The sequence below is a fragment of the Kryptolebias marmoratus genome, linkage group LG16 (assembly GCF_001649575.2).
Source record: "Kryptolebias marmoratus isolate JLee-2015 linkage group LG16, ASM164957v2, whole genome shotgun sequence".
In the NCBI taxonomy this organism is placed as follows: Eukaryota; Metazoa; Chordata; class Actinopteri; order Cyprinodontiformes; family Rivulidae; genus Kryptolebias; species Kryptolebias marmoratus.
Genome location: NC_051445.1, coordinates 3,680,733 through 3,703,211, shown reverse-complemented (window position 1 = coordinate 3,703,211; position 22,479 = coordinate 3,680,733). Strand labels below are relative to the sequence as shown.

General features: G+C 38.9%; 2 protein-coding genes across 10 annotated transcripts in view; both read right to left on the bottom strand.

The window, feature by feature from the left end:
• Nucleotides 1-23: 23 nt before the first annotated feature.
• On the bottom strand, nucleotides 24-3,123 carry elp6 (elongator acetyltransferase complex subunit 6). The gene is made up of 7 exons (XM_017428587.3): nucleotides 2,829-3,123; nucleotides 2,548-2,626; nucleotides 2,388-2,458; nucleotides 2,151-2,275; nucleotides 1,839-2,046; nucleotides 1,600-1,755; nucleotides 24-913 (listed from the first exon to the last, which is right to left on the bottom strand). Exons 1-7 carry the CDS (start codon nucleotides 2,880-2,882, stop codon nucleotides 788-790), a joined length of 819 nt encoding a protein of 272 aa, XP_017284076.1. The 5' UTR covers nucleotides 2,883-3,123; the 3' UTR covers nucleotides 24-787.
• Nucleotides 3,124-11,826: 8,703 nt separating this feature from the next.
• The window catches only part of cspg5a (chondroitin sulfate proteoglycan 5a), a 44,917-nt gene continuing 34,264 nt past the window's right edge, over nucleotides 11,827-22,479 (bottom strand). The window contains exons 4-7 of one of the 9 annotated variants that reach the window (XM_017428607.3): nucleotides 20,090-20,168; nucleotides 16,924-16,980; nucleotides 14,661-14,762; nucleotides 12,693-12,822 (exon numbers count right to left, since the gene is read on the bottom strand). In XM_017428607.3, the coding sequence (XP_017284096.1) occupies nucleotides 14,676-14,762; nucleotides 16,924-16,980; nucleotides 20,090-20,168 (223 nt within the window). In that variant the 3' untranslated portion in view covers nucleotides 12,693-12,822; nucleotides 14,661-14,675. The other 8 variants (XM_017428608.3, XM_017428604.3, XM_017428610.3 and 5 more) reach the window with 8 other exon arrangements.

Genomic DNA, 22,479 nt, shown 5'->3' with positions numbered 1-22,479 from the left:
TTGTCAAGAGATTTTATTGACTCAGTTGCAAAAAACTAGACCGAGAAATTGCTAAAACTAACCTTCACTAACATGATTATAAGCATATAAATATTCATGTCCACGTTGTTTTTGGTCAAAGCTTCAAAGAGCCACAGGTTGCAGACCTGTGGTATAAATGAACAGGGATAACGAGGCTCTATCACATGAACTGATTAATTATCATATTTACTTTCAGCACTTTACCCCTCATTTCTTTATACTTTGCTTCCAAGGAGCCAGTTCTAATGTCCACAAGTGGCTCAGGGTTCAAACAACTCAGCCCAAAACCAATTTGAAATTTGTATTTTGTTTTTTTTTTATTAGCAACTTATCACAAAGACACAATTTCTTTTTTTGTTACATGAACAAAAATGCAAAACACAAGAGCTTAACAAACCTTTTTGTCCTTAATTTTAATTAAGGACAAACTGCACATCATGCTGAGACACCCCACGTTTTCAGCTGATAGCATGTTTACATATTCTGCTAGCACACAATTTTTATTTGATGAAGTAACCAAATACTGATAACAATACACGTCTGGAGTCTTCCTTAAAAAATAAAAGGCAGGGAGTGATTCAGACATCCTGAAGCAGGATGTCAGCTGACAGCATCAGAGTCTCTCCTCCACAGAAAGAGGGTTTTGTTGACACTTGAAACCAGCCAAATGTAGTGCTTACAAGATGGCAGCAGACCATCCAGCAGCCTCTGTGACACTGAAACATCTGTTGCTACATCTGGACGAGTTGTACCACGAAGGAGTCCGTTAGAGAACAGCACTGGAGGTTCCTCGGGCAAAAAAGGAGGCTCCTTTATCGTGGACTTTGTACTGAAAGAGTTTTTTCTGGGTGTGCTGCCCATCACCTTGTCTCATCCTCCAACAGACTTCCACCTGGAAAACAAGGAGCTCTACAGTTTGTGATGTTTATATGATGTTAATTTTTACACTGAAATTAAAAAAAAGCTTGTAAAGAAAACAACAACACTTTCTAAAGTTATGAATTTCCCGCTCATACACAGGAAAGGAAAAGAGAAAATGACATTAAATGGAACCTTGTTGTAACATTTTGTTACAACTGCTCTACATGGAATGTGAGAAAATTTAATTTCCTTAATTTTTTTAATTGAATATTAACAACACATGTGCAGAGATCAACCAAATATATAATATTTGAAAATACCGTATTTTCTGGACTATAAGGAGAACTTAAAAGCCTTCAATTTTCTCAAAAAAGGACAGTGTGTCTTAATGTTTTTCTGTTGGTGTGGTTTAGATATGAGGGCTCTAGAAGGAGTTTGTTTCAAGTGCTAATGCATCTTTACTGCTGTGGTAAGGCACGTGCTGTGCTTACAGATCACCACTCTGAGCAAAATAATGTTTTATTTTAATCCAGCAACATACATAGTGAACTAATGAAGTTTTAGTTGTGAGCAGTTAGCTTTCGTCTTTAAAGATGTGTAGTTTCGTTAACCAAAAACACCAACTGTAAAAATAATTGTAAAATCTTTTCAATAATGCAGATTTTGTCGTACAGATAAAATGCGGAATTAAAGTTAAAAACTGAGTTAGTGTCACACCTGTCCATGTATGTCCTTGCAGTAGCCAGTGGGGAGACCCTGAACATGAAGAGCGAGGCTGCACTGGTGAGACAGGCCCTTCAGGAGCCACTCTGAGCCTTCATCTCCGTCCTCCTCCTCGTCCCCATTGCAGCGTACTAGCATCACCATGTTCCCCTGTGGTCACGTTTAAAGCCATTTAGGTATTTTAGTCATTCAAATAATCATTTTGAATAAGAGACAGTTGCAGAAAGTCCAACCTGTAGCTGAGAGCAGGCAGTGGCTCTGCAGTAGTGACTGAAGTCCAACACGGCTCCTGTGCCGACCCCCAGGCTCAGCAGGACGCTGAGGTCGTCCACCAGCAGCACAGGCGGTCCCCACTCCTCTGCTCCTTCCTCACTGCTGCCTGAACCCGTCAGACCGGACCGAACAAACTCATAAAGACTCCGCAGGCCGACGGCAGGATCCCTGCGTAAAGACAGAAAAGAAATAGGAGAGATGAATGATCAAAAGCTACACAGGGGAGTAATGTTTACTATATAACAAAAAAAAACAGTATTATTTGCCTGTACCTGAGGAAGTTCATAGCTTGATGTTCAGTGTTGTTTTCATGTGGAATCAGAATTGAAAGGGACTCTTTCAGTCCTTCAAGAAAGATCAGCTGCCCTTTCTCCTTTGCTTGTGTTAAACTGACACCCTGAATCCACACATTTCACATAAAAATATCAAACAACATCACATTATAGTTCTCACCAACTCAAAATCCAACAATAAATGTGAAACACACACAGCAGGAGGAAGGTACTCACCAGTCTTTGACCGACTGCATTGTAGTGGCAAAAGGATTGGACCAGACCCAGAAAACATACTCTGCATCGGGCTAAAATGGAGATCACATGTCATGGCTGTTCAATTATATCCCTAAAATGTTATAAAATTCACCAGCTACTGACAAGTGTAACAACTCACCTCGCAGGTAGAAAGAGAGAAAGTGGTGAATGAGGAAAGAAGCATCACTCTGTCTGTCAGAAACCAGGATGAATTCTCCCTGGTGTCAGAAACAACGAATATGTATATTTTTAATTAAACATATTGAAAAAAACTAAGCTTAAATTAACAGCTAGGCTTGCTGCAAACAAAAACTAACTTAAATACAGTATAGCTAGCACGTAAAACAATGATTTGCATTATAATAAAGCAAATAGTGATGTTTTAGTGGCGGTTTTAGGTTAAAAATGTTGAATTCCTACCTGTGTGAAGCTGTCAGGTGAGGCGTTCAGGATGCTGTTGAGCTCTGTAAACATTGTGCTAACCTACCTAGCTAAGCTAACTAATCATAAATAACAGTGTTAAAACCAATCAATTAATGCTGAAAAAAAATCATCTAAAATACAAACTCTAAGCACCTGTATTGTGCATTCGTCAGTAAAAACAGACTAAGATTACAGTGAATTTAAAATGGAAAAAACTTCTGTCGATGCTAAAGCTGCTCAGAGCGAGCCGATGGAGTGACGTCACGTCAGCTAGCGTGGGGACAAAGATGGGTTTATTTAAAAAAGAGAGGTCTCCCTTCAAAACGAATTTCACAAACAAACAAGAGCTTACACAGAAAAAGGACGATTTTTTCCTAAAGTTTCCTTTAAATTTTATAGGAGTAAAAAGCAAACTCCATAATGTGTATTTTGCTGGGGGAAAAAAAACTAAACATGTAGACAAAATTTCATTGAACATGAGGTAAGATACAGATCATCCGTAGACTTGAGATGACTATTTTATAAGACCAATAATAATATATGAATACAAAAAAATCTTTCTAAGTTTGTATAAACCATACAATGAAATACATTTTTGTAAATTCTAGCAGTTAGATATTGTGACTTTACAGAGCCCTGTAAGAGGCATGTCAGAAAAAATATTGTCTTCCCTTACAAAAACATTTTTTTCACCTGACGTACCCCTTACAGATCTTTAAAAATATTTCGGATCAACAGCAGAGTTGATCTTAAGTTTTGGTGTTATAGACGATCTTTGTCTGCGCATGGCATCTTCTTTGTCATTTTTTGTTTGATTCAGTTTGCGGACAGTGCTCCCTACAGTGACCCCTACTGGTCAGGAGAGCTAAATCAGATGAATAAACCTTTAAACAAAATGGCTTTTAAAGTCAGCAGATGGCAGTGTGTATCTCTTCAACAGCTCAAGTCGTGAGATCAGCTGTAACTGCAATAAATCTTAAAGTTTATCTGGTCTTTATTTTTCTCTCAGGACACATAAAATTGAAGCTCATTATTCTTTATTGTAGATGTTGATTATAGTCCAATAGGTAATTATTCATTCTGTTTATGATTAAACCAATAAACAAAATAAAGCGTTGCTTTGTAAATTTAATGCCAGCTTTTAGCAAAAGTTCACACCTTCTGTAAAATGAGGACTGGATTTCAAGTTTTGTTTGTTTCCAACCACCAACCTCGATTCCAATCAGCTCTAATACGGTGTCTAATCACATAAATTCACATGTTTTTAGCCAAATCTCTGTCTGCTGTAGCTGGAAAACGATTTGTAAGTCTGAAACTGACAGATGACAAAGCAAAAACTGAAGAGACTGAAGTGCAACTAATTTGTCTGCAAGAAAAGCTTACAATGAAAAAACAGACAAAATATCAAATGATACCATCTACATAAGCACTAGAGGTTCTAGAGCTTTTATTGTCGAGAACAAACAAGAAAGTGACAAAAGAATTTTTATATAATGCCATTTATTGCAAAAACATAACCTAGAAGTAAGAAGGCAGTTGCTTCTAAAGTCCTGTTCGTAATGAAACCATCCCGCTCCTTTCTAGTTTTTTAAAGAGTTGGCTGCTTGTTAAAACTAAAACTTGAGAACGATGTTTGCTTCCTGGTGAAAATGCTCAAAGACTCATAATAATAATAATAATAATGAGTTACATTTGAGGAAATGCATGTTATGAGTTGTTGATCAGGATGAACAATACCTTCAGCTGCCTGTGGTAGCATTTATGAGGTTGATGCATTTAAGAATATGAACAAATGACCCATAAAACTATGAATTCAGAGACTTGTTTAGGGAGAGACAACGCCCCCACCTCCTCCTAGATTCTTCATGTTCATGGCGTTACGTTTAAGCACAGAAAGGGAAAGTCCACAGTAAGTTTCTTTTTTTTTTCAATATCAGTTTTAGTTCTTCTCATAAACTCCAACAAAAAAGCAACAAGCTCAGTGACAGAGCCACGTCTGTGATCAGCCGGGACAGGGACAGGGACAGGGACAGGGACATGTAAGGGGACTGTTTGTCAGAGGTCGTAGGGGTATACTGTCTGCGGTTTGGGCTGCTGCGAGCGAGTACTTACTGGGCTGTAGATGGAACAGGGAGGAGAAGAAGGTGGGTACAAATCATCCTCCCACCTTAAAACTCGGCCCCTGGTTCTGCTGGGACCGTTACTGACAGTTTTGACACTTTCCCCGTTTGGGACTCGGGTTTTGGCCTGGGGCGCCCTGTAGAGGTAGACGTCATATTTTGCAGCAGGTCCTCTGGAAGTTTTTAACTTGGCCTTTTTGTTGAGGTAGAGCTCCAAGTCAATGGTCACCTTTCAGCGCAGAAAGAGAACAGTTAAAGGCGTGCAAATATAAAAATAAAATGACAGAAATATTTATTTTACACATGACTGACAGGTGATGGCTGGAGGTAGGCACCAGCTCCCTGTGACCCAGAAAGGAGAAGCGGGGAAAGAAAATGGATGGATGGATGGATGACTGACAGGTAAATAAGGACGTTTAAACCTCAGAGAATAATTTCTGAACATATGATGTAACTGGTTATAATCCTCACTGCTCCTCCTTGTTCATTGTGCTTTTGGTTTTTAAAGCCAATCATTAAACATTAACTTAATATAATTAAAATTATACCTATTATTAGGTGCCTATTAGGTGTCTCTGCTGAGGCAAACCACTGGGACACACCACCTTCAGTTCTCTGAAGTTGCTTCCATCACACTGTCCTGCTGGGAAACCAGTCCCTCACACACACTTACATGTGTGTGAGGGACTGGGAGAACTGGGGAGTCGCTCTTTTCTGAGCTGGTAAGGAATCCCCAGATTTCCTCCAGATCAGAAGAAAAAAAAGCCAGAGAGTCTGATCAGCAGCCTTCCTCCAAGCCTCATTAGTAAACTAGACAGTGCCAGACTGATGCCTTTAGAATTATGAGGGTGTGGGGGTGGTTGAGGAGTTTAAAAAAGAAAGAAAGAAAGAAAAAACTCTTTCTCCCGCACCTCTTTCAGTCTCTTCTGGTCTTTTCAATCCTGGCTTCTCAGGCAGATTTGCGAGGCTCTCTGTGTGCTTCTGTGTGTCTGCATGTCAAACTCAAACTGTGCTCATTTCTGCCTGTGCCTGAAAGCACATGGAAGCATTTGGAAATGTAAAACTAATATTGTTGGTTCCGTGTATGTTTAACACACAAGATGGCGTACGTGTGTGTGTGTGTGTGTGTGTGTGCATGGACTAATATTTGAATCAGCCAATCATGACGTTTACTTCAGGATCCCAACATCATCGTTCCACTCCACCGTTAGCCAATCAGCAGCTGCTGCTGAATCCCAGCTCCCATCTGGCTCAACGCAGAGCATCAGAGGAAGATACAATCTTCACACGCTTTCAGCCTCCCTGTTGCTTTTCCTGCTATCTTTTCAACCCTTATTACCTTTTTATGTGAAGCATAGGCACATTTGGCAAATTCAAAACAAATTAAATTAAAGGCTTAGCTGCCTTTCATGACTGTTTTAAACTAAGATCGTCTTGTGTTTAGAAAAGATGGCATTACAGCCTCAGTTGGTGATAATTATTTTTAGGCTTGTTATTAGCAAATCATTTCAGGCATGAAATAATGTATAAATGAACATTATGTCAGCATAGAAATGACACAAGGAATCGTTTTGGATTATTTGATCAACATCCTTTAACATGAGATCAAATTTGTTGCCAACACAGAAACTAAATCTGACTGAAGTCTTGATGAGGACAGTTCTCTGTGACAGGACAGATCAGGGTTGTCTGAAGAGGTCACACAGTGAAACGCTGAGCCTAAAGTGGAGCTAAGCGTCGTTTTTAATTCCCTGATGGTCTGCAGTACATTACTAGATGACAGTGAAGCTGCACAAGTCTTTTAATCTGTTTGGCCTGTCTGTCTGGGAGCGAGTGAGCGAGCGTGTGCGTCTGAAGGCGAAAGGAGCCCGAGGTCGCAGAGTTTGGATTCAAAACTGTAGCTTCAGACAGGGTTTCCATGGCAACGGTGCTCTCTGTCTGAGGATGCATAAAATTGCTGCCAGCAGCAGATAAGTGAAAGTGAAAACAAGGGACAAGATGAAGAGAGGGATGCAGAGACGCTGCTTAAAAGCTTAGAGGGCTTGAAAAACACACTTAGCTCCCCTTCATGTTCTGTCTGTGTCGCTTTTCTGCTGTTTTATTGCCTTTAAGGCATCACTTTGAAGGATCGAGTGTAAAGATGTTGCGAATAAAACTTGTCTTTTTAGATAGTCTTCAGACAGGTTAAATAAAAGGAAAAAGACAGAGCTTTTTCCGAGTGGCTGCTTGCCTTAAAGTACGACCTTAGCTCTCTGAGTGTAACTCAGACAGTTTTACAAACATGGAGCTAAAATCTGGTGTGGTGAAAGCTGAGCCTGATCTCCAGCTTAAAATGTGAGCACGAATTGACAACATCTGTGTTTAAAACTTTGCCAATAATATTTAAATCAACTCTAGTTTGATTTTTCAGCAAAATATCTCATGTAGCACTGGATGGATTTCAATGAAACTCTCGTTAAGTAATTACTGGCTACAGCTGACGAACTTTTCAACTCATTTAATCAACTTTAGCTTACAGAAAAGTGGCTATACCGCCGATAATTTTAGATATTGAGCTCAAATTTGGTGTAGTAGTAGCTGAGAGTCATTCACAACACATACTCCAAGCACTAACACATCATGCAAGATATCATAATAATGTGTGAGATTGTGGATAATTTTATCTTCCTTTTTTGAACAAAATATCTAGAACTCCATCACTTCCCATCATAAGATGATCTCAGTCTCTTTTTTGATAATGCCCACTTGTTGCCATGGTGTCCGCTGGTACTTTTAGCTTCTCTTGTTTCAGTTTAGTGGGCCTTGCTTCAGCGCTGTGATGTGTGTGTTTGAACGCGTTCAGTCCTGTGCCAGAATGTGTCTCTGTACGAGTGTGTTAACGCCTGACAGGAATAAAGAGAGCAATAATTGCTGCTGTTGCTGTTTTTGTAGCAAGCCTACTGCTGTTTGCTATTTTGTTTTTCCAAAAAAGTCTTTTATTTTACCTTTTGGAAGGGCTGAAAGCTCCCTCAGTCCTCTGTCTTTTTATCTGAAGAAAGGGAAGGGTACCCAGACCTCCCCCCCCCACCCTCCATCCATTACCCCTCCGCCCTGGGAAGGATCCAGCACAAAGCTGTTGTTTAAGCTGTTACTTTTCCTGTGAACCAAAGGAGGAACTTGACAAAAGGCGGCAGGCCTCATCTGAGACACATTCATAGCTGTTTATCAGGCCTCAAAGAACAAGTGTGTGTCTGTGGGAACCAACTTCTAGGATTCAGAGTCCACTTTCAGACCAAAGAGCCAATATTTGTCTGCATGGTTAGAAACAATAAAATAAATATTTGGGATTTGAATAGACTTCATTTAAGCGACTATTGGAGGCTGTGAACAATATTCTCCAAGAGGGCTCCAAAATATCTTGCAGCCTTGTTGCTTGAATTTTGAGAATGTTCAAAAAATGTATGCAACAAATTTTCTCTCATAGTGATCACAGAGTCGCCGCTGGTGTCTCAAACCTGTCTCAAACCCTTCTCGATTTTGTCACGGGAGTCTCTAACCTGTCTGTATTTTAGCACCTGCATAAGGAGCTCTGACAGAAAATATGTCCAGGTCTAAAAACACATCAATGTTAACTGATTACAATAATAATGATAAAGAACTGATCCAAATCTGCATATCTTCATTTCAAAAGGAGGGTATGATATGGGCTGAGGAGGGCAACAAAATAATGTGTACAAAAATGCAGTTTTGCAAGTCAGACATACAAAAATAGGCTGTGATTTTAAAAAACAGCTACTCTAAATGCAGCCACATGTCTAACTGGTCATTTAGTCACAAATACTCTGAATTCAGTGAGACAGCAATGAACAAATGTGCCTGTTGTCTCGAAATTTTGAGCAGCCAACTAGTCTCCGATAGCTGCAGTCTAGTGAGATTCTGCCTTTAGTAATCTATGCAACCAAACTGTGACTGTCTGGAAACAAAAAAGAGAATAACTTGCAATCAAACTGGGACACGATGGAGACACAATTAAGACATTTTGTGACTAAATTAAGACAAAGAAACGATCGGGTAATTTGCAGGAATGTGACATGAATGTTGTTACATATGTCACAAACTAGATGTGAGTGAAAATTTAGTGCAATTTGAAGTCAAATTTTGCATATTTTTTCATAATTTTCTTGACCTGACAACATATCTAATGATTTAAAATATTCTGTACAATATTCTTAACTGACGTTCTCTTCAGCAGCAAACAGTCTTTTTTACTTGACTGGAATGACTTTGAAACTTGTGCTCCTTCTGTGTCTGTAAACCAGAACCTTGTTCCTACAAAGATGTAAACCATCAGTTGCAGTATTCTTTTCATTTTATCCTCTGAAACCGTATAAATACACCTGTTTTTGCATATTGTTATTTTTAACAACCAAACTCAGAAGTCTGCTGCAGATGTGTTTATCATCTCGTTCTGGTAAAACACTGCATGTGCACTCAGAGGTGATTTTATTTGCGAGTTTAAGCATGTCAGCAAGTGTGAGTCCAGCTGGAAACAGAGTAAGCATCTCTGGAGGAAGGAAACATGCAGAAGCAGCAGACCGGTTCTTGGTGTTTGCTGTCGTGATTTATGTGCTGCGAGGACAATTTCTCAAACAGTAGAGCCATTGGAGATGGAAAACCTCACAGTCACATCATCAAACTTGCTGATTTTTTTGTTTTCATCCATATTTCATAGAGATATGAGCAACTTTCCCATTAAATGTTTGCAAGACTTCCTGTTAAGGCCATGGCAATGTTTTTCAGAAGCAAGAAGAATCTATGAATCGATCCATCAACAAATCTTTTTATCTGCAGAGTTCCTCCCATCCTGATCAGTCCAGACTGTTTGTGCAACCCCAGTTTGATAAGTAGTTTGAATTATGAGACTTTAAATGGATCAAAGTAAGAAGACAATAATCCGGAAATCTACACCAAATCTTTTATTTTTAAACATTTCCTTCTGTGCATGAAAACACATGTTTAGATGTCTGAGGTCACAACAGAATCTTGTCACCTTTTCCTAAATCTCATTCAGAGAGTTGTTAAGATTTATACTAAATAAATATCTACTGAATCCAACTCTGAGTAAATTTTTCCAGCACACCCATCTCTTTCTACACCCAGCTGAATTTAGCCGAACCCTGGAAGAAGGAAGTCACTCTTTTGCTTTAGTTTTATAACAGCTAATTCTTATTAAATGTTTTAAAATTCACTTAACATTACAAAGAATTAATTAGTTTCCAAACTAGAAAATCTGAGCTCTTGTTGTCATTTTTTATTCTTCTAGGCAGATTGTGCAAATTCTCATTTGCCTTTTCTCTTTAAATGGAGAAAAATGGCTGGGGTTTGTCAAGTTCATATGTAAATGAAGAATTAGAGAATGATTTGACTCATCAGCGACTCGCCAGCAGGTCAGTCTGGAGGGTAGTTCAACATGTGACGCACGCTGACGTTGTGCCGAAAAATTGATTGGTACCAAATGTTTATGACCAAAACACAGCTGAGGGAAAAGCACCGCAAGTTTTAAGTGCAAGTCAGAACCTTTTCTAGCAGTTTGCTGTGCAGGAATTTGAGCTCAGTTTGTTGGTGTGAGCTCTCAGACTTGGCCTTGTATGTTTTATTATAAAGAATACAGACTTTATGGATTATTTAGGGTCACTTATGTCTGAATCTATATTTGCACAGTAATTTGAAGCTGTAATACAAATATCCAAAGTTTTTTGAAAAGTTTTGATGAAAACCAGGTTAGAAAATATTATTATATTTATTAATCTATGAGCATATTTAGACAAACATAAGTTTAGTTGTGAAATACTCATCAGGTTTTCTTGGCTTTTGACACCATCTAAGTTTATTTTACTTTGTTTTTAAGTCTTTCCTAATTGCTGTCATGTCTTTTATATTATACTGTACAATAATTTAGGGCTTTATAAATAAAACTGGTATGGTATTAAAAAAAAGCAAAGTTTGCAATTAGTAGATATTATCAATACTCACTGCAATGTCATTAAGACCAGTCAAAAAAATCTGCACAACAGTTTTCTCATATAAATGGTTAAAGTGTCTTTAAAAAAACGACTGCTTTCTACCACGTGTTTGTTTGCCTTCAGAAAGAACCAAAGTGACTGAAAATAGGTCAACAATGTTGATGTTGATGGAGGAGCACTTTGGAATCCAAAAGTTCAACAATTTAGATGCATTTATGTTCAGATTTGTTCACTAAAGTATGCTGATAAAAGTACTTTGTTTACGTTGAGTGTGGACCCACATTTCAGAAGTGCATGTCGGAAAACAACTGGAGTAAAATCTTTCAAACTGGACCATTTGATTTAGTTCAGAGTAACATTTTTCTGTTGATTTTATGCTTTAAGATATTTTCTATGACAAGAAAGAAAACTAAATGTAATCCGTGTGTGAAGGTTCTAAGAAAATACAAACTAGAGGAGCTTGTGATGTTCATTTCTTTTAAAATTTACATCAATTTGCTCCTAAGAATTCAAAATCAAAGCAACCGGACTTCTTTTCTGCAGCTGAAAACGTCTCTCAGCTCAAATATGTGCGGAGTCGCATGCAGGTTGAAAGCTTGCAGCGCCGCACATTTCAGTCTTAAAAGTTGTTCTAATAATCAGAAGTGATATTAACCTTTTAATTAGAATCTAATCTGAAAAGAAGAAGCTGTAGATTTGGAAATAAAGAAATCAGAATGTATTTAACCCTGACGACGGCTGTGTGAGCATGAAAGTGCACGTGTGACAGCAAGGACTGCAGACGATGCGTTCAAAGCCATGCAGAGAGCGTAGGATTTCAGAGGGAGGGGAAAAGCAGGAGACGACACGGAGGAAAACACAGGAACCAGAGAGGTCATTTTAAAAAGGTTTATTTCAACAACTGTCTGAATTTCATTTGTTTATTCTTTGTCTGAAGTTCCAAAAAAGTACAAAAAAAAACAAAAAAAACAAGTACATCAAAGGATTAGAAACCACATCGATCAAAACCAAGACACATTGTGTTGCTTCTTTTAAATGAATCCAAGCAAAACAAGTTTGTTCCCAATATTTATACATACTCACTGGATTAGTCAGACAAACATCAAAACCTCTCAGTAGCATTATCTTTTTTATTTTTTTTTTACAACAACTTTTTACGCACGTTTTAAACTTCTGTATGATTTCTTTCTTTTTACAAAATACACCAATGCAGGCAGGGAAGGGGGAGACGTGTGTGTGTGTGTGTGTAAGTGTGTGTGTTTACATATAAGCGTGTTCATCTTTTCACAGTATGTGTATGTGCCTCGTGTGTGTGTGTGAATGTGTTCAGGTGAAAAAGAAAAGGGGGTGCAGAGTGACAGCAATGAGAGGGGCGGAGCTTCAAAACAGGGGCATGGTCTGTTGAAGGGTGAGGTGGGTTGGGTGGGGTTACTATCAGCTGGGTGGGGGTGACGGGGACGGTGGTGTATGGTTTTTGGCCGCTTGTGGCAGTGGTGCCGTGTCGGAGACAGTTGCAGACTGAGTTGGTTGGCTGGTTTGTTGGCAGGCTGGTTGGCTGACCGGTTCGGCTCACTCGGCAACGGGCAAACAGAGAGCGGGGGGAGGGGGGGTTTACGGGGGGGTTCCCGTTGCCGGTGCGCTTTTGAAGTTTTCTGTGTCGTGTTGTCGGGTTGCTCGGGTTGTTAGGCGTTTTACTTTGATTCACATCATGTTGTTCTGCAGTGAGTTTACCTCCGAGGAGTTCTCCTCGCCCAGGACCTTGTGGTTCTCGTGTTTGGGGGTCAGGGAGTTGTGGATGTTCAGGGCGTCGTCTTCCTTGGCCGGAGCCTTCACCGGGTCCTCCAGCTTGTTCTGGGAATGAGGATCATCCTAAGTATGGGTGGAAGTGGAGGGGTGGGGGGGGCATAAAGCACAATTAGAACCACAGCAGCAGAAATCAAATTCATGTTCAGCTGCAGGTCAGAAACATGATAGATTCCCCTAAAACAATATTAATTTCTGCCAAAGATAAGAACTAATTAAATCATTTTGTTCAAAATTAAACAGTTGTCACTTAAAGTTTGTCTAAAACCAACATGCAGTCTCATTCATGGAGGTTTGCATTGTCTGTGCAACAAATGTAACCATAAACATGTAATCTGTATGTAAAATACAAAGAATCAGTCTTTTCTTAATCCACCTGTTTTCTCTAATAAATAGTTTAAGAAAAGCAAAGATAAAACTTGCTTTTGATCTATTAAAGCAGTTCAATAAGTTTCATGCACCAAAATAAATTTCATGTTCCGTTATCATGCTTTAAATAAAATCCATCAATGTATTTCCTTTTTTTATTATTGGCTCAGTTACGAATCTTTTCACTCGTAGTGGCTTTAGTTTTTGCCAACTAGTCATTGATTAAGTGCCCCCTGATGCTGTGAACAATGGCCGCTCTTACCCCAGAGACATTTTGAAAGGCCACAGGTGGGAATAATGAAATATTGACAGATGGATGCCATTTAGTTGTCCTCGCTTACAGGAATAAATGCAGCAACTCTATTGGTAATTTTGTTTTGCTACTTGTTTCCTGGTGAAACAAATTCAAATTCCTAATAAAATAAAATTCATGCATGTAAAAAAAAACTGAATCAGTCAAATCCATCAGCAATAACGCTTCACTTTAACCGCTTGCATCTGACACTAAAATGCAATGTGTGGGGCATTTCTTACTATATTCTACTGGGATGTTTTCTGTTACTACCACTGTGTTTTAGTATATTTGGAGACAATATACCAATACTTTAATCCATGTGTATCATGAGGTGTTGAAGAAAAAAGCTCACAAAGCATATTATGCCTAATATATATATATATATAATATATAATAAGTCATTTAACACTTTGAAAACCACAGACAATCCTTTAAATGCTGCAAACATGGAGCAAAATGTTCACAACAATCAAAATACAGCCATTGTCAGAAAAAAAAAGTTTAATGGCAGCCATTTTTGTTGTCTGAATGCTCCGATGTTTGAAACCACCATGCTCGTCTGGCATGGTGTATTTGACTGGGAAGACACTGAGGTGAGCTACATGAGCGACAGTTACCACCACCCCCAGGAAGCACATGCACATCCACATGCAAGACTCACACAATGCACCCCGTAAACAGAAACGATCGCTCATGCAGAACACCTCTTATCTCCACCATCTTTTAAAATCCCCAAAATGAAAACAAATCAGCGGTCCACCCTGGCTGATTATCTGTGCGTACCACCGTCATACATACCCAAGCAGCTGCTGGAGGGGAAAAACATTGTGTTTAGTGGTTTCAGTTTAATTAATCTGCATTTAATTAAGGTCAGAGGGGGAAAATTGATTGCAGAGTCCATTCGAGCTCTGTTTTCCAGCCTCTTAGCCCCATTAATTTTGCATGGCATCATCGATTTGGCTGCATCGAGGCATCCTGGGGCGTCAGTCTGCGCCTCTTTGTCACAATCACAACCACACTGGAGAGTGCCCACCCGCACACACACACACACACACACACACACACACACACACACACACACACACACACACAGAGTGTGGTGAGATATAGATGTTCTCATTCACACACGCATTAAAATCCAGACCCTGAGGCCTGTGCCATTTGCAAACACTCCCTAAGTGAATGTTTGCATTTGAATTCAATGGCACTTTTAGAAAGGAAGAGCAGTGAAAGAATTTACCCGATGACTGTTGGCCTAGATAGTAACTTCAGGCAGGACGTGTGGGTATGTCACTTCCATGGTTACGGGATAGGGGCCCTCTGTCCTCCCGTCAGCATGAAACTGGAAAATGTTTGTGTTTGTTGGATTTTATTGTTGTTGTGCATGGGTGGAGGGGTGTGGGCAGTGGGTGGAGCACAGAGTCACAAGGACTTTTGTGTGGGAGTAACTTTCGGGGGAGTGGGAACAGAGATAAACAGGGTTCTGATGATGAAGATGATGATGGAGGCACATGGATGGTCTCTGGTGTTCTTTTCTCATAGAGATGTTGTTCACAAGCATTAGAAGATTTAAATTTAAATTTTTACACACAGACAGTGTAAACCTAACTGCCTTAGGTTACGTGGTGTTAGGAGTCTGATGTTTGTGTGCTTCTCAGAATAAATCTTAACATATAAAAGCTCTAAATGTTTTATTTAGTATCAATATCTAGTACTTCTCTTAAAATTTGCCCGTGCTTCTACATTATGCATAGAGACAGGTGTGGGATATTTCAGTAGAAAGTGGATGATCATCATTTGTTCTCACTGCATGAAGAACCACAGCAGTAACCTCGAAACACGTTGCAATCTTTTACTAAATGCATAATTTTACTGCAAAACTGTGGTGTTCTGACTTCAGGTCAAGTCTGCTGTGAGAAGTCACTGAGAGCCGATTGAGTCGATGAAAATAAAATCCTCTTAAAATTTACAGCCAGCTCTGACCGGTCAATTTACTGTCTGTGCTGAATTTATTCACTATTGACAGAAAACAATTCCATTCTGCCGTTTGCCGTTTGCTGCAGAGGAACGGGTACGACTGCACTCGACTGAATTACTCTGAGGAGGAGATTGGGGACAAGTCTGTCACCATGAATGAAACACAAAGAGTTTTATTACTGCAGGGAAATAGCAGCTGTTTATGTCACTGGGCTTCGTGTTTACTTTCCTTTTTTCTGAAAGGTTGTCCGGTGTGAATGTGTTTAAAGGAGATGGAATGACTGATATGTTTATGACTTAGTTTTACCCTCTGGTTTTTCATCTTTGATTCTTGTTAAAGGGCAATTTTATCAATTTTATCTGTGCAGGAGTTTGAAAAGTTAAAGTTCTTGGTTGACTTTTAGCCAGAAAATTAAACTGACTTTATTTATGTTTCATTACTATTGCTTTGGATTTTGGTTCAGTAGCAAAGTCCTGCTTTATACGGCAGAAATACTTCTATTTAAAATGATGATAAGGTTTGAAATCTGCTCTGTCAGTGGCTCTAAAGAATGCTAGCTGAACCATAAGTTTTATGTCTCGCCTTTTGGCAAATGTTAAAAAAATCAGAGCCAAACAGCAACATTTCCACTCCTAAACCCTGAGACAAAAACAAAAAGCCAGTTCTTAAAGCTTTTGATTTTAGAAAACACATTTCTGTCGTTTATCTGTTACATTAAGAGCTGGAGCTCTTTCTGTCTCTTGTCGCCTGCTGTGTTTGTGACAGATGGTCGTATTTAGAGTCTGCTGGGAGGACACCTGCGTTATGCTGCCTTCTGACGCAAAACCAGGCCAAACTGCTCACACCTGCTGACCTAAATGGGCACCTTTAGAGCGATTTGCTCGATGAATATGAGGCAGAAATGGAGGAAACAGAGAGCAGATAGCACTCTAAGACAATCTAGGCCTCAGTTTTTCTTGTTTGTTTGTTTATCCATAAGTCACTGGTAATGATCACCTTTTGCAGTGGTGAGAATTTTACAAACAGTTTAAACAATGAAAAGTTTTTGACAACAGGCTGTGATTGACTACATTGTTTTAATGCTTTATTCATTGTGAACATTAGAAATTATAACTACAACACATGACATTACAGACGTTTTATGTTTCTTTTGATTTTTTTTGTGCCTTGCTGTCAAATGTTCTAGTGAGGCCAAAGATGAATCCAACACATGCAATTATTATTAAATGTTTTTTTAAGAAAGAAAAATGCTCATTCTTATCCACATTGTTGCTGTTTGCATTCTTGGAGGCCAAAATCAATTTGCTTTCTTAAAAATGTGTACAAATCTTTAATTTCCTAAAGCAGGTTTTTGTTTTCCAGGTTTTATTTTACATATTTGGGTTTGGGGTTTTTTTCAGTAAGGGAGGCTGATCCACTGATATTTGGGACGGGTGACTGACAGGGCCACAGTAACAATGAGAGAGCTGTTTGGAAGGGGGTGACAGGGAGTCGGGACTATCTGACATTTGAAATTTGGTCTTACCTCACAGTCGGACTCCTCTTTGGTCTTACACTCCCAGGTGTATCTGCTCATGGTTTTCTGAGGGGAGGGGGATGGGGCAAAGGGTTATACTCCTCAAAAACCATACAAGGCATCCTCAGAGAAAGACAGATGGGGATGGACAGAGAGAGACGGAGTGTAAAGTGGACAGAAAGAAGGAGGAGGAGGAGAAGCAGCAGATCAGAGACAATACAGAGAGATTAAGAAGCAGACAGGAAGAGACGGAGATAAAACAGACCGAGAGATGGAGAGCTGGAGACAGAGGCCAACAGTAGGAGTGACTCGACTTCCTTTCAGATGTCAGCTGATATTCCCAGCTGGCTACAGACTCCGTAATCACAGACTCTCTGGTGCTGACTGGCTCTCAGTCACCAGAACATTCAAGTTCAGATATTTACGATGAGGTTTTCAACCAACGAGGCACAGACACAAGGGTGTTAGTTTCCCGAGAAGCTGAGGTTGTTCGTTTTATTAGAGGGAGGATTTTGGGATAGTTTAGGGAATGATGTGAGGTTTGGTCTGAGGATGCTTATATGTGAGGTGAGATTTGTAATGATCTGGATTGAATAGTAGTTTGAGGTATTTTTGTTATTTATATTAAACTGATAGATAATGTACCACATCTGGAGCAAGCCTAATGATTTAAAGACATTTCATAGTCAGGTTTAGTTTATTTTCATCCAATCTGACTCCAGATTAAAGAATCCAACCTGTTTGTCCAGTTTTTAGTTTTACACCTCTTTGTAAACTTATTCGCTGTTTCGCTTTAAATGAAACATAACTTTAACAAGTCAAGTAGTGGCTTTTGAAGCTGCAAAGTGAATCATTTAGTTTATTTAAATTAAAAAGCAGATCCAATGTATGTACCAAATGAAAGTGGCACAAAGTCCCACATTAGGAAAGAAACTGATGCTTAACTAAAATTTTACAGCTTTTTTTTTCATTACACTCAAATTTCCAAAGTCTACAATAATCATTATTACCTAAACTGACAAGCACAAAGCCAAAATTCAGACTAACAGAGTGATGTGAAGCAATCAAATGTATTATTTATAAGAGGAAAATAATCTTTTGTGCATTCGGTAAACATTTTCCAATGAATCTGGATGTTTTAGAAAGGGAAAGTGGAAATAAAAATATATTATTTGCAATGGTTTGGTTCAATGTTGGAAAAATATGAAACAAGAATCCTAATCAATTTGGACATTGTTTTTTTTTTGCCAGAAGAAAACAAAACCAAAAAGAGAACTCAGCCTATTTGTTCTTTACTGATACATTGGGAATTTTTAAAAAATAATAAAGTCCTTGTATTAAATTAACTATTTCTGTATGAAGTGCTTTGGCATGATTTATTTTTTTCTTCATAAACAAATTTTTCAACATTGCATTTTTTGGCAGATTTCTGTCTTCTTTGGCGTCACCAACTGTTAGTGGTCAAGTTTACTTGAAAACTGGCAGAGGAAATATTTGCTGCTTGGACCAAATAATTCCACTACAAACATCCACAAAAAGTACTTGTTAAAGAACAGCTTAGTAGCACCGAAAATTCAAAGGGTATCTTTCCATGTTTCAGAATTAATCTGTTTAAATAAGCATCAGAAATACTATTCAACCCAGTGTATTAAAAGGTTCATCAGGGTGTCCTGAGTTAGAAGCTTAACATTTCAGAGATGTTCCCAGGAAGTGATAATGGAGGTGTGGGAGGGGGTGTTTGAAAGATTTTTTTTTTGTATGTCAGGGTGAAAATGGATTGTTCATGGATAAAATTAGAATTACAAGTTGAATGAATCCTTCCTTTGGATTACAAGGTGAACAAACTACTGATGGAGTTGTTAGAGGGTGGTACCACATCTTAAAAATAGTTCAATTCAAAATAAAACAAATTTGTTTTAGTTCTACAACACATGCTGCTACAACTACCAGCTACCCATGCTTCAGTTAGTGAGGCGCCTGTCTGCTCTCTGCTGCCACCTGAAGGCTGCAGCAGGATGTTGCATCGCAGATGTTTATCCTGATAACCACCGCCGTTTGTCGTTAAAAACACCCGACAAGCTTACCTGCTGCGACATCTCTCCCATCTGGACAAGCTGTCGACAGTCCCTCCCTGCTTTCCCCACCCACTTTCAGGATAAACACGTCAAAGAAAACATTTGAACGTTGAACGTAAAGACTCGTAAACGGAAAACCAAAGCCAAGCTGCGGTGGCTGACATGGCCACTGGGTGGTTCATGTTAGCGACAGAGCAGACATGCCATGACAAACTGATGCAAAGAGGTGATCAGAGAGAGAGAGCAGGTTAGGAGGAGGCGGGATGGGGAGGGGCCACAGCGAGGAGTTTTCTCTTTAATTTGTCAGATTAAAGGCTCCATTGTAAAAACAGACTATAAATATTCAGTCTGTTTGGTCTCGGAGAAGATTTAACCTCTGACCCATGGTTGTCTCTGTGTCCTCGTTCACCCACAGAACTGATTTATGCTAGTCCTGGTTTGTAACGGCCCCCCTGGACATGACACAGTCAAAGTAGATTTGTGTGAAGGGTTGGCTTGAATCTAAAATATCAAACAGAGGGTTTATATCTAATAGGTTTCCCTGTGAAAGCTGACTTCTACACATCAATGTAGGGTGCAGGAAAAAAGGTTGACTTTACTCGTTTAATTAAAACGAGTCTCGACTGGATCGTGTTTGTATTCCTGGGGTTGCAATAGCAGATTTCTGATCCCAAAAGATCTTATATACTTTTGCATTGAGCCAAAGTACAGTAGAATAGTACTTCTGCAGGTTCTCTTTGTTCACCAGTACAATATATATGAATTTTCCTAATATAATAAAAAGGTTTTGGATGTAAAAGCAGAACTTTGTCTTTCTAAGTGATACTGTTTGGACTTCTTTGTCCAATCAGACATCCTTGCTCATGGACCCCGTCCACCCCCCCTCCTTTAGCATTTACCACCTCAGAGTATCAGAGAATACCCATGCCCATGCATTTTGAGGGAAGTTGAGGGCCCGGGCAGGATTTGGGGCAGGGAGATGCAGAAAAAGGGGTGAGAGAGAGAGGCGAGAACCACGTTACCTGACAGATAATGTTATCATAGTAAGCCAATGCACGGGCATGAGGGACGTTAGGAGGGGTGTCGCACAGTTTCCTTACATTTGGGTGGGAGCCCTCAGCGATGGTGGACAGCGAGAAATTATCATTGTGCTGCTCCGATGAAGGCCGGTACTTACTGCTGAGCGTTGGTGGGATGGAAGGGGGTGTGAGAAAAGGAGGATGAGAGTGCAGAGAAAGAAAGAGAAAGATTTGAAGCAGAACAAGAAGTCGGAAGAAAACACAAGAAGACAGAAATGAGGGAAGAAAAGTAAAATGAAAGAAGCAGGAGGTCGGAAGGAGAAACAAGGAAAGAAGAAGGAAAACATTTAAAGAAAAGGTCACACGTTTGAGGAAAGGATGGAGAGAGAAACAAGAGGGGGAGAAAAAAGCAAGACGCAGCATTAGCAAGATTTTGACAAATAAAACAAACATAAGCATTTATCTGTGATGCAACACACTGAGAATAAAGGGCTACCTGGTTCCCGACAGACACGCAGGCTACAGTGTAACTTTATTTCATATTTATTTATGTGGAAGCCAAAATGAGTAACAGATTAAAAAAAAAATCTCCTGATTGGGAGATGTCCTTTTTGTCATCTCAATAAACTGTTTACTTCTTCTTAAAGAACAAAACAAACCTGGCAACATAAAATCAGAACTATGACACATCTTAACGTTAAGAAAGTGATTTCTCTGAACTAATGAGATGTGCGCAGAACCGACAAGACTTCAGCCAATAGCTGAGCTCTGACTTATGTAAACTGAATTGTTTTAAAGCAATAAAAAAGCCTGATTTGCACAAACATTATCTCAGAGAATAAATCCTGGAACGCTGCAGAACTCAGCTGTGGTTTCTGAGAACTCTTAGCACAGAGAGCAATGATGTAAGTGTTTTTCTTTTTGTTTTTCTAATCAGAAAGCCTTTCACAGCAGATGAGCTAAATTACCTGCTTTCAAACATCATTTTACTCTTATGATGAAGAATTAGTCAGAAATATTACTGGGCTAAACCGGTTCTGACAGTTAGAAGCAAAACCTACACCACATGAAATAAAAATGTAAAAATGAAGTTTGTACTCGTGCTACGTTTGTTTCTTTTAACAGTTTAGTTTCAGCTCTGCAGCTACACTGTTGGAACAATCTACCATAAGAAACTCATTAGTTTATAAATGTATGATAGAAATATTTGTTGCTTTTATATTCAGTAAAAAATAAACAAATAAAAATATTTTTTCAGATTATTTTCGATGTAAAAAGCAGAATCAGGGAAATATGGTTTTCTATTTAGAAAAGGGGTCAAATTGAAGGAAACAAGCTCACAATAAGAGCTTCATATATTTTCTTATTTATTACAGGAAAAACTACAGCACCACAGTTTATTGTGAGTGGATCATTTCAAGTGTTACTATAACATACATGTGAACAGATATAAAACCATCCCTAAAGTGATAATAGTTTAGATTTCTGCAGCTTACATCAGAGAATCACATAATTTAGGTTTTCTCTCGTGTTATAAGTGGTCATTTTCCCCTAAAATCAACAAAATAGTTGTCTTTAGTGGGTCTGTGCTTACCTAAATATTTCACAAATACATTCAGTCTTTTGTGTGAAGCCATTTATTTTACCCTTTTAATATCCAAACAGAGGTAATTTGTTTTTTTAACTGACCAAGTAAAATAAATGATGTGACAAAAAGGCAGGATATTAAAATAAAAAACAAGCAAGCATTAATGATGCTAAATTATTTGCTTTATTTATGTTTTTCCGTCCTATAAGTACATTTTTCCTTACCCACATTGCTGATTTCCTCATAATCCAACAGGAAATACAACATCAATTATCCATATGAGACTGTATAAAATGTTTGGCATTCGGAGAAGTGGTGTTAGTCTGATTATACCAAAGAATAAGAGTCAGTGCATTTAATTTTCATTTTCATTTTCCTAGTTTTAGCACTACAGTTATCAGGCTTTTAAATTTATATTTAAATGTTTTTTATTGGAGTTTTCAGTCATTTGATTAAGCAGCAGATTCCTCATTTAGTTGCTCTTTAATAAGAACAAGAGTTTACCTCAGCTAAATTCACACAAGCACCGTGTGCATTAGTCGTTATTAGCAACAGAGATATTGGATTATATTAGTTTCTGTTTCATTTTGGGGTCGATGAGCTTTTGACTCAGCTGAGGCAGCAGCGGTGAACTCATTGGTTAATCTTCTCACGCCTACCGAACGCCTCTAATTTCATTTGCTGCTCCCGATATTTTGAATTTAAATATCGGGATATTGCTGTTTGACCAGGATGTGGTTAGATCTGCAGAAACTCACAGCAGATGGGGAGTGTGGGAGTTTCATGCATTCGCGAGCCTTTTCAGCGCCGTGCACGCTCCTCAAATGTGTCATGCTGAGTTTTTCTCTCTGTAGCTGCATAGCTGCCCTCTCTTATTCATTTT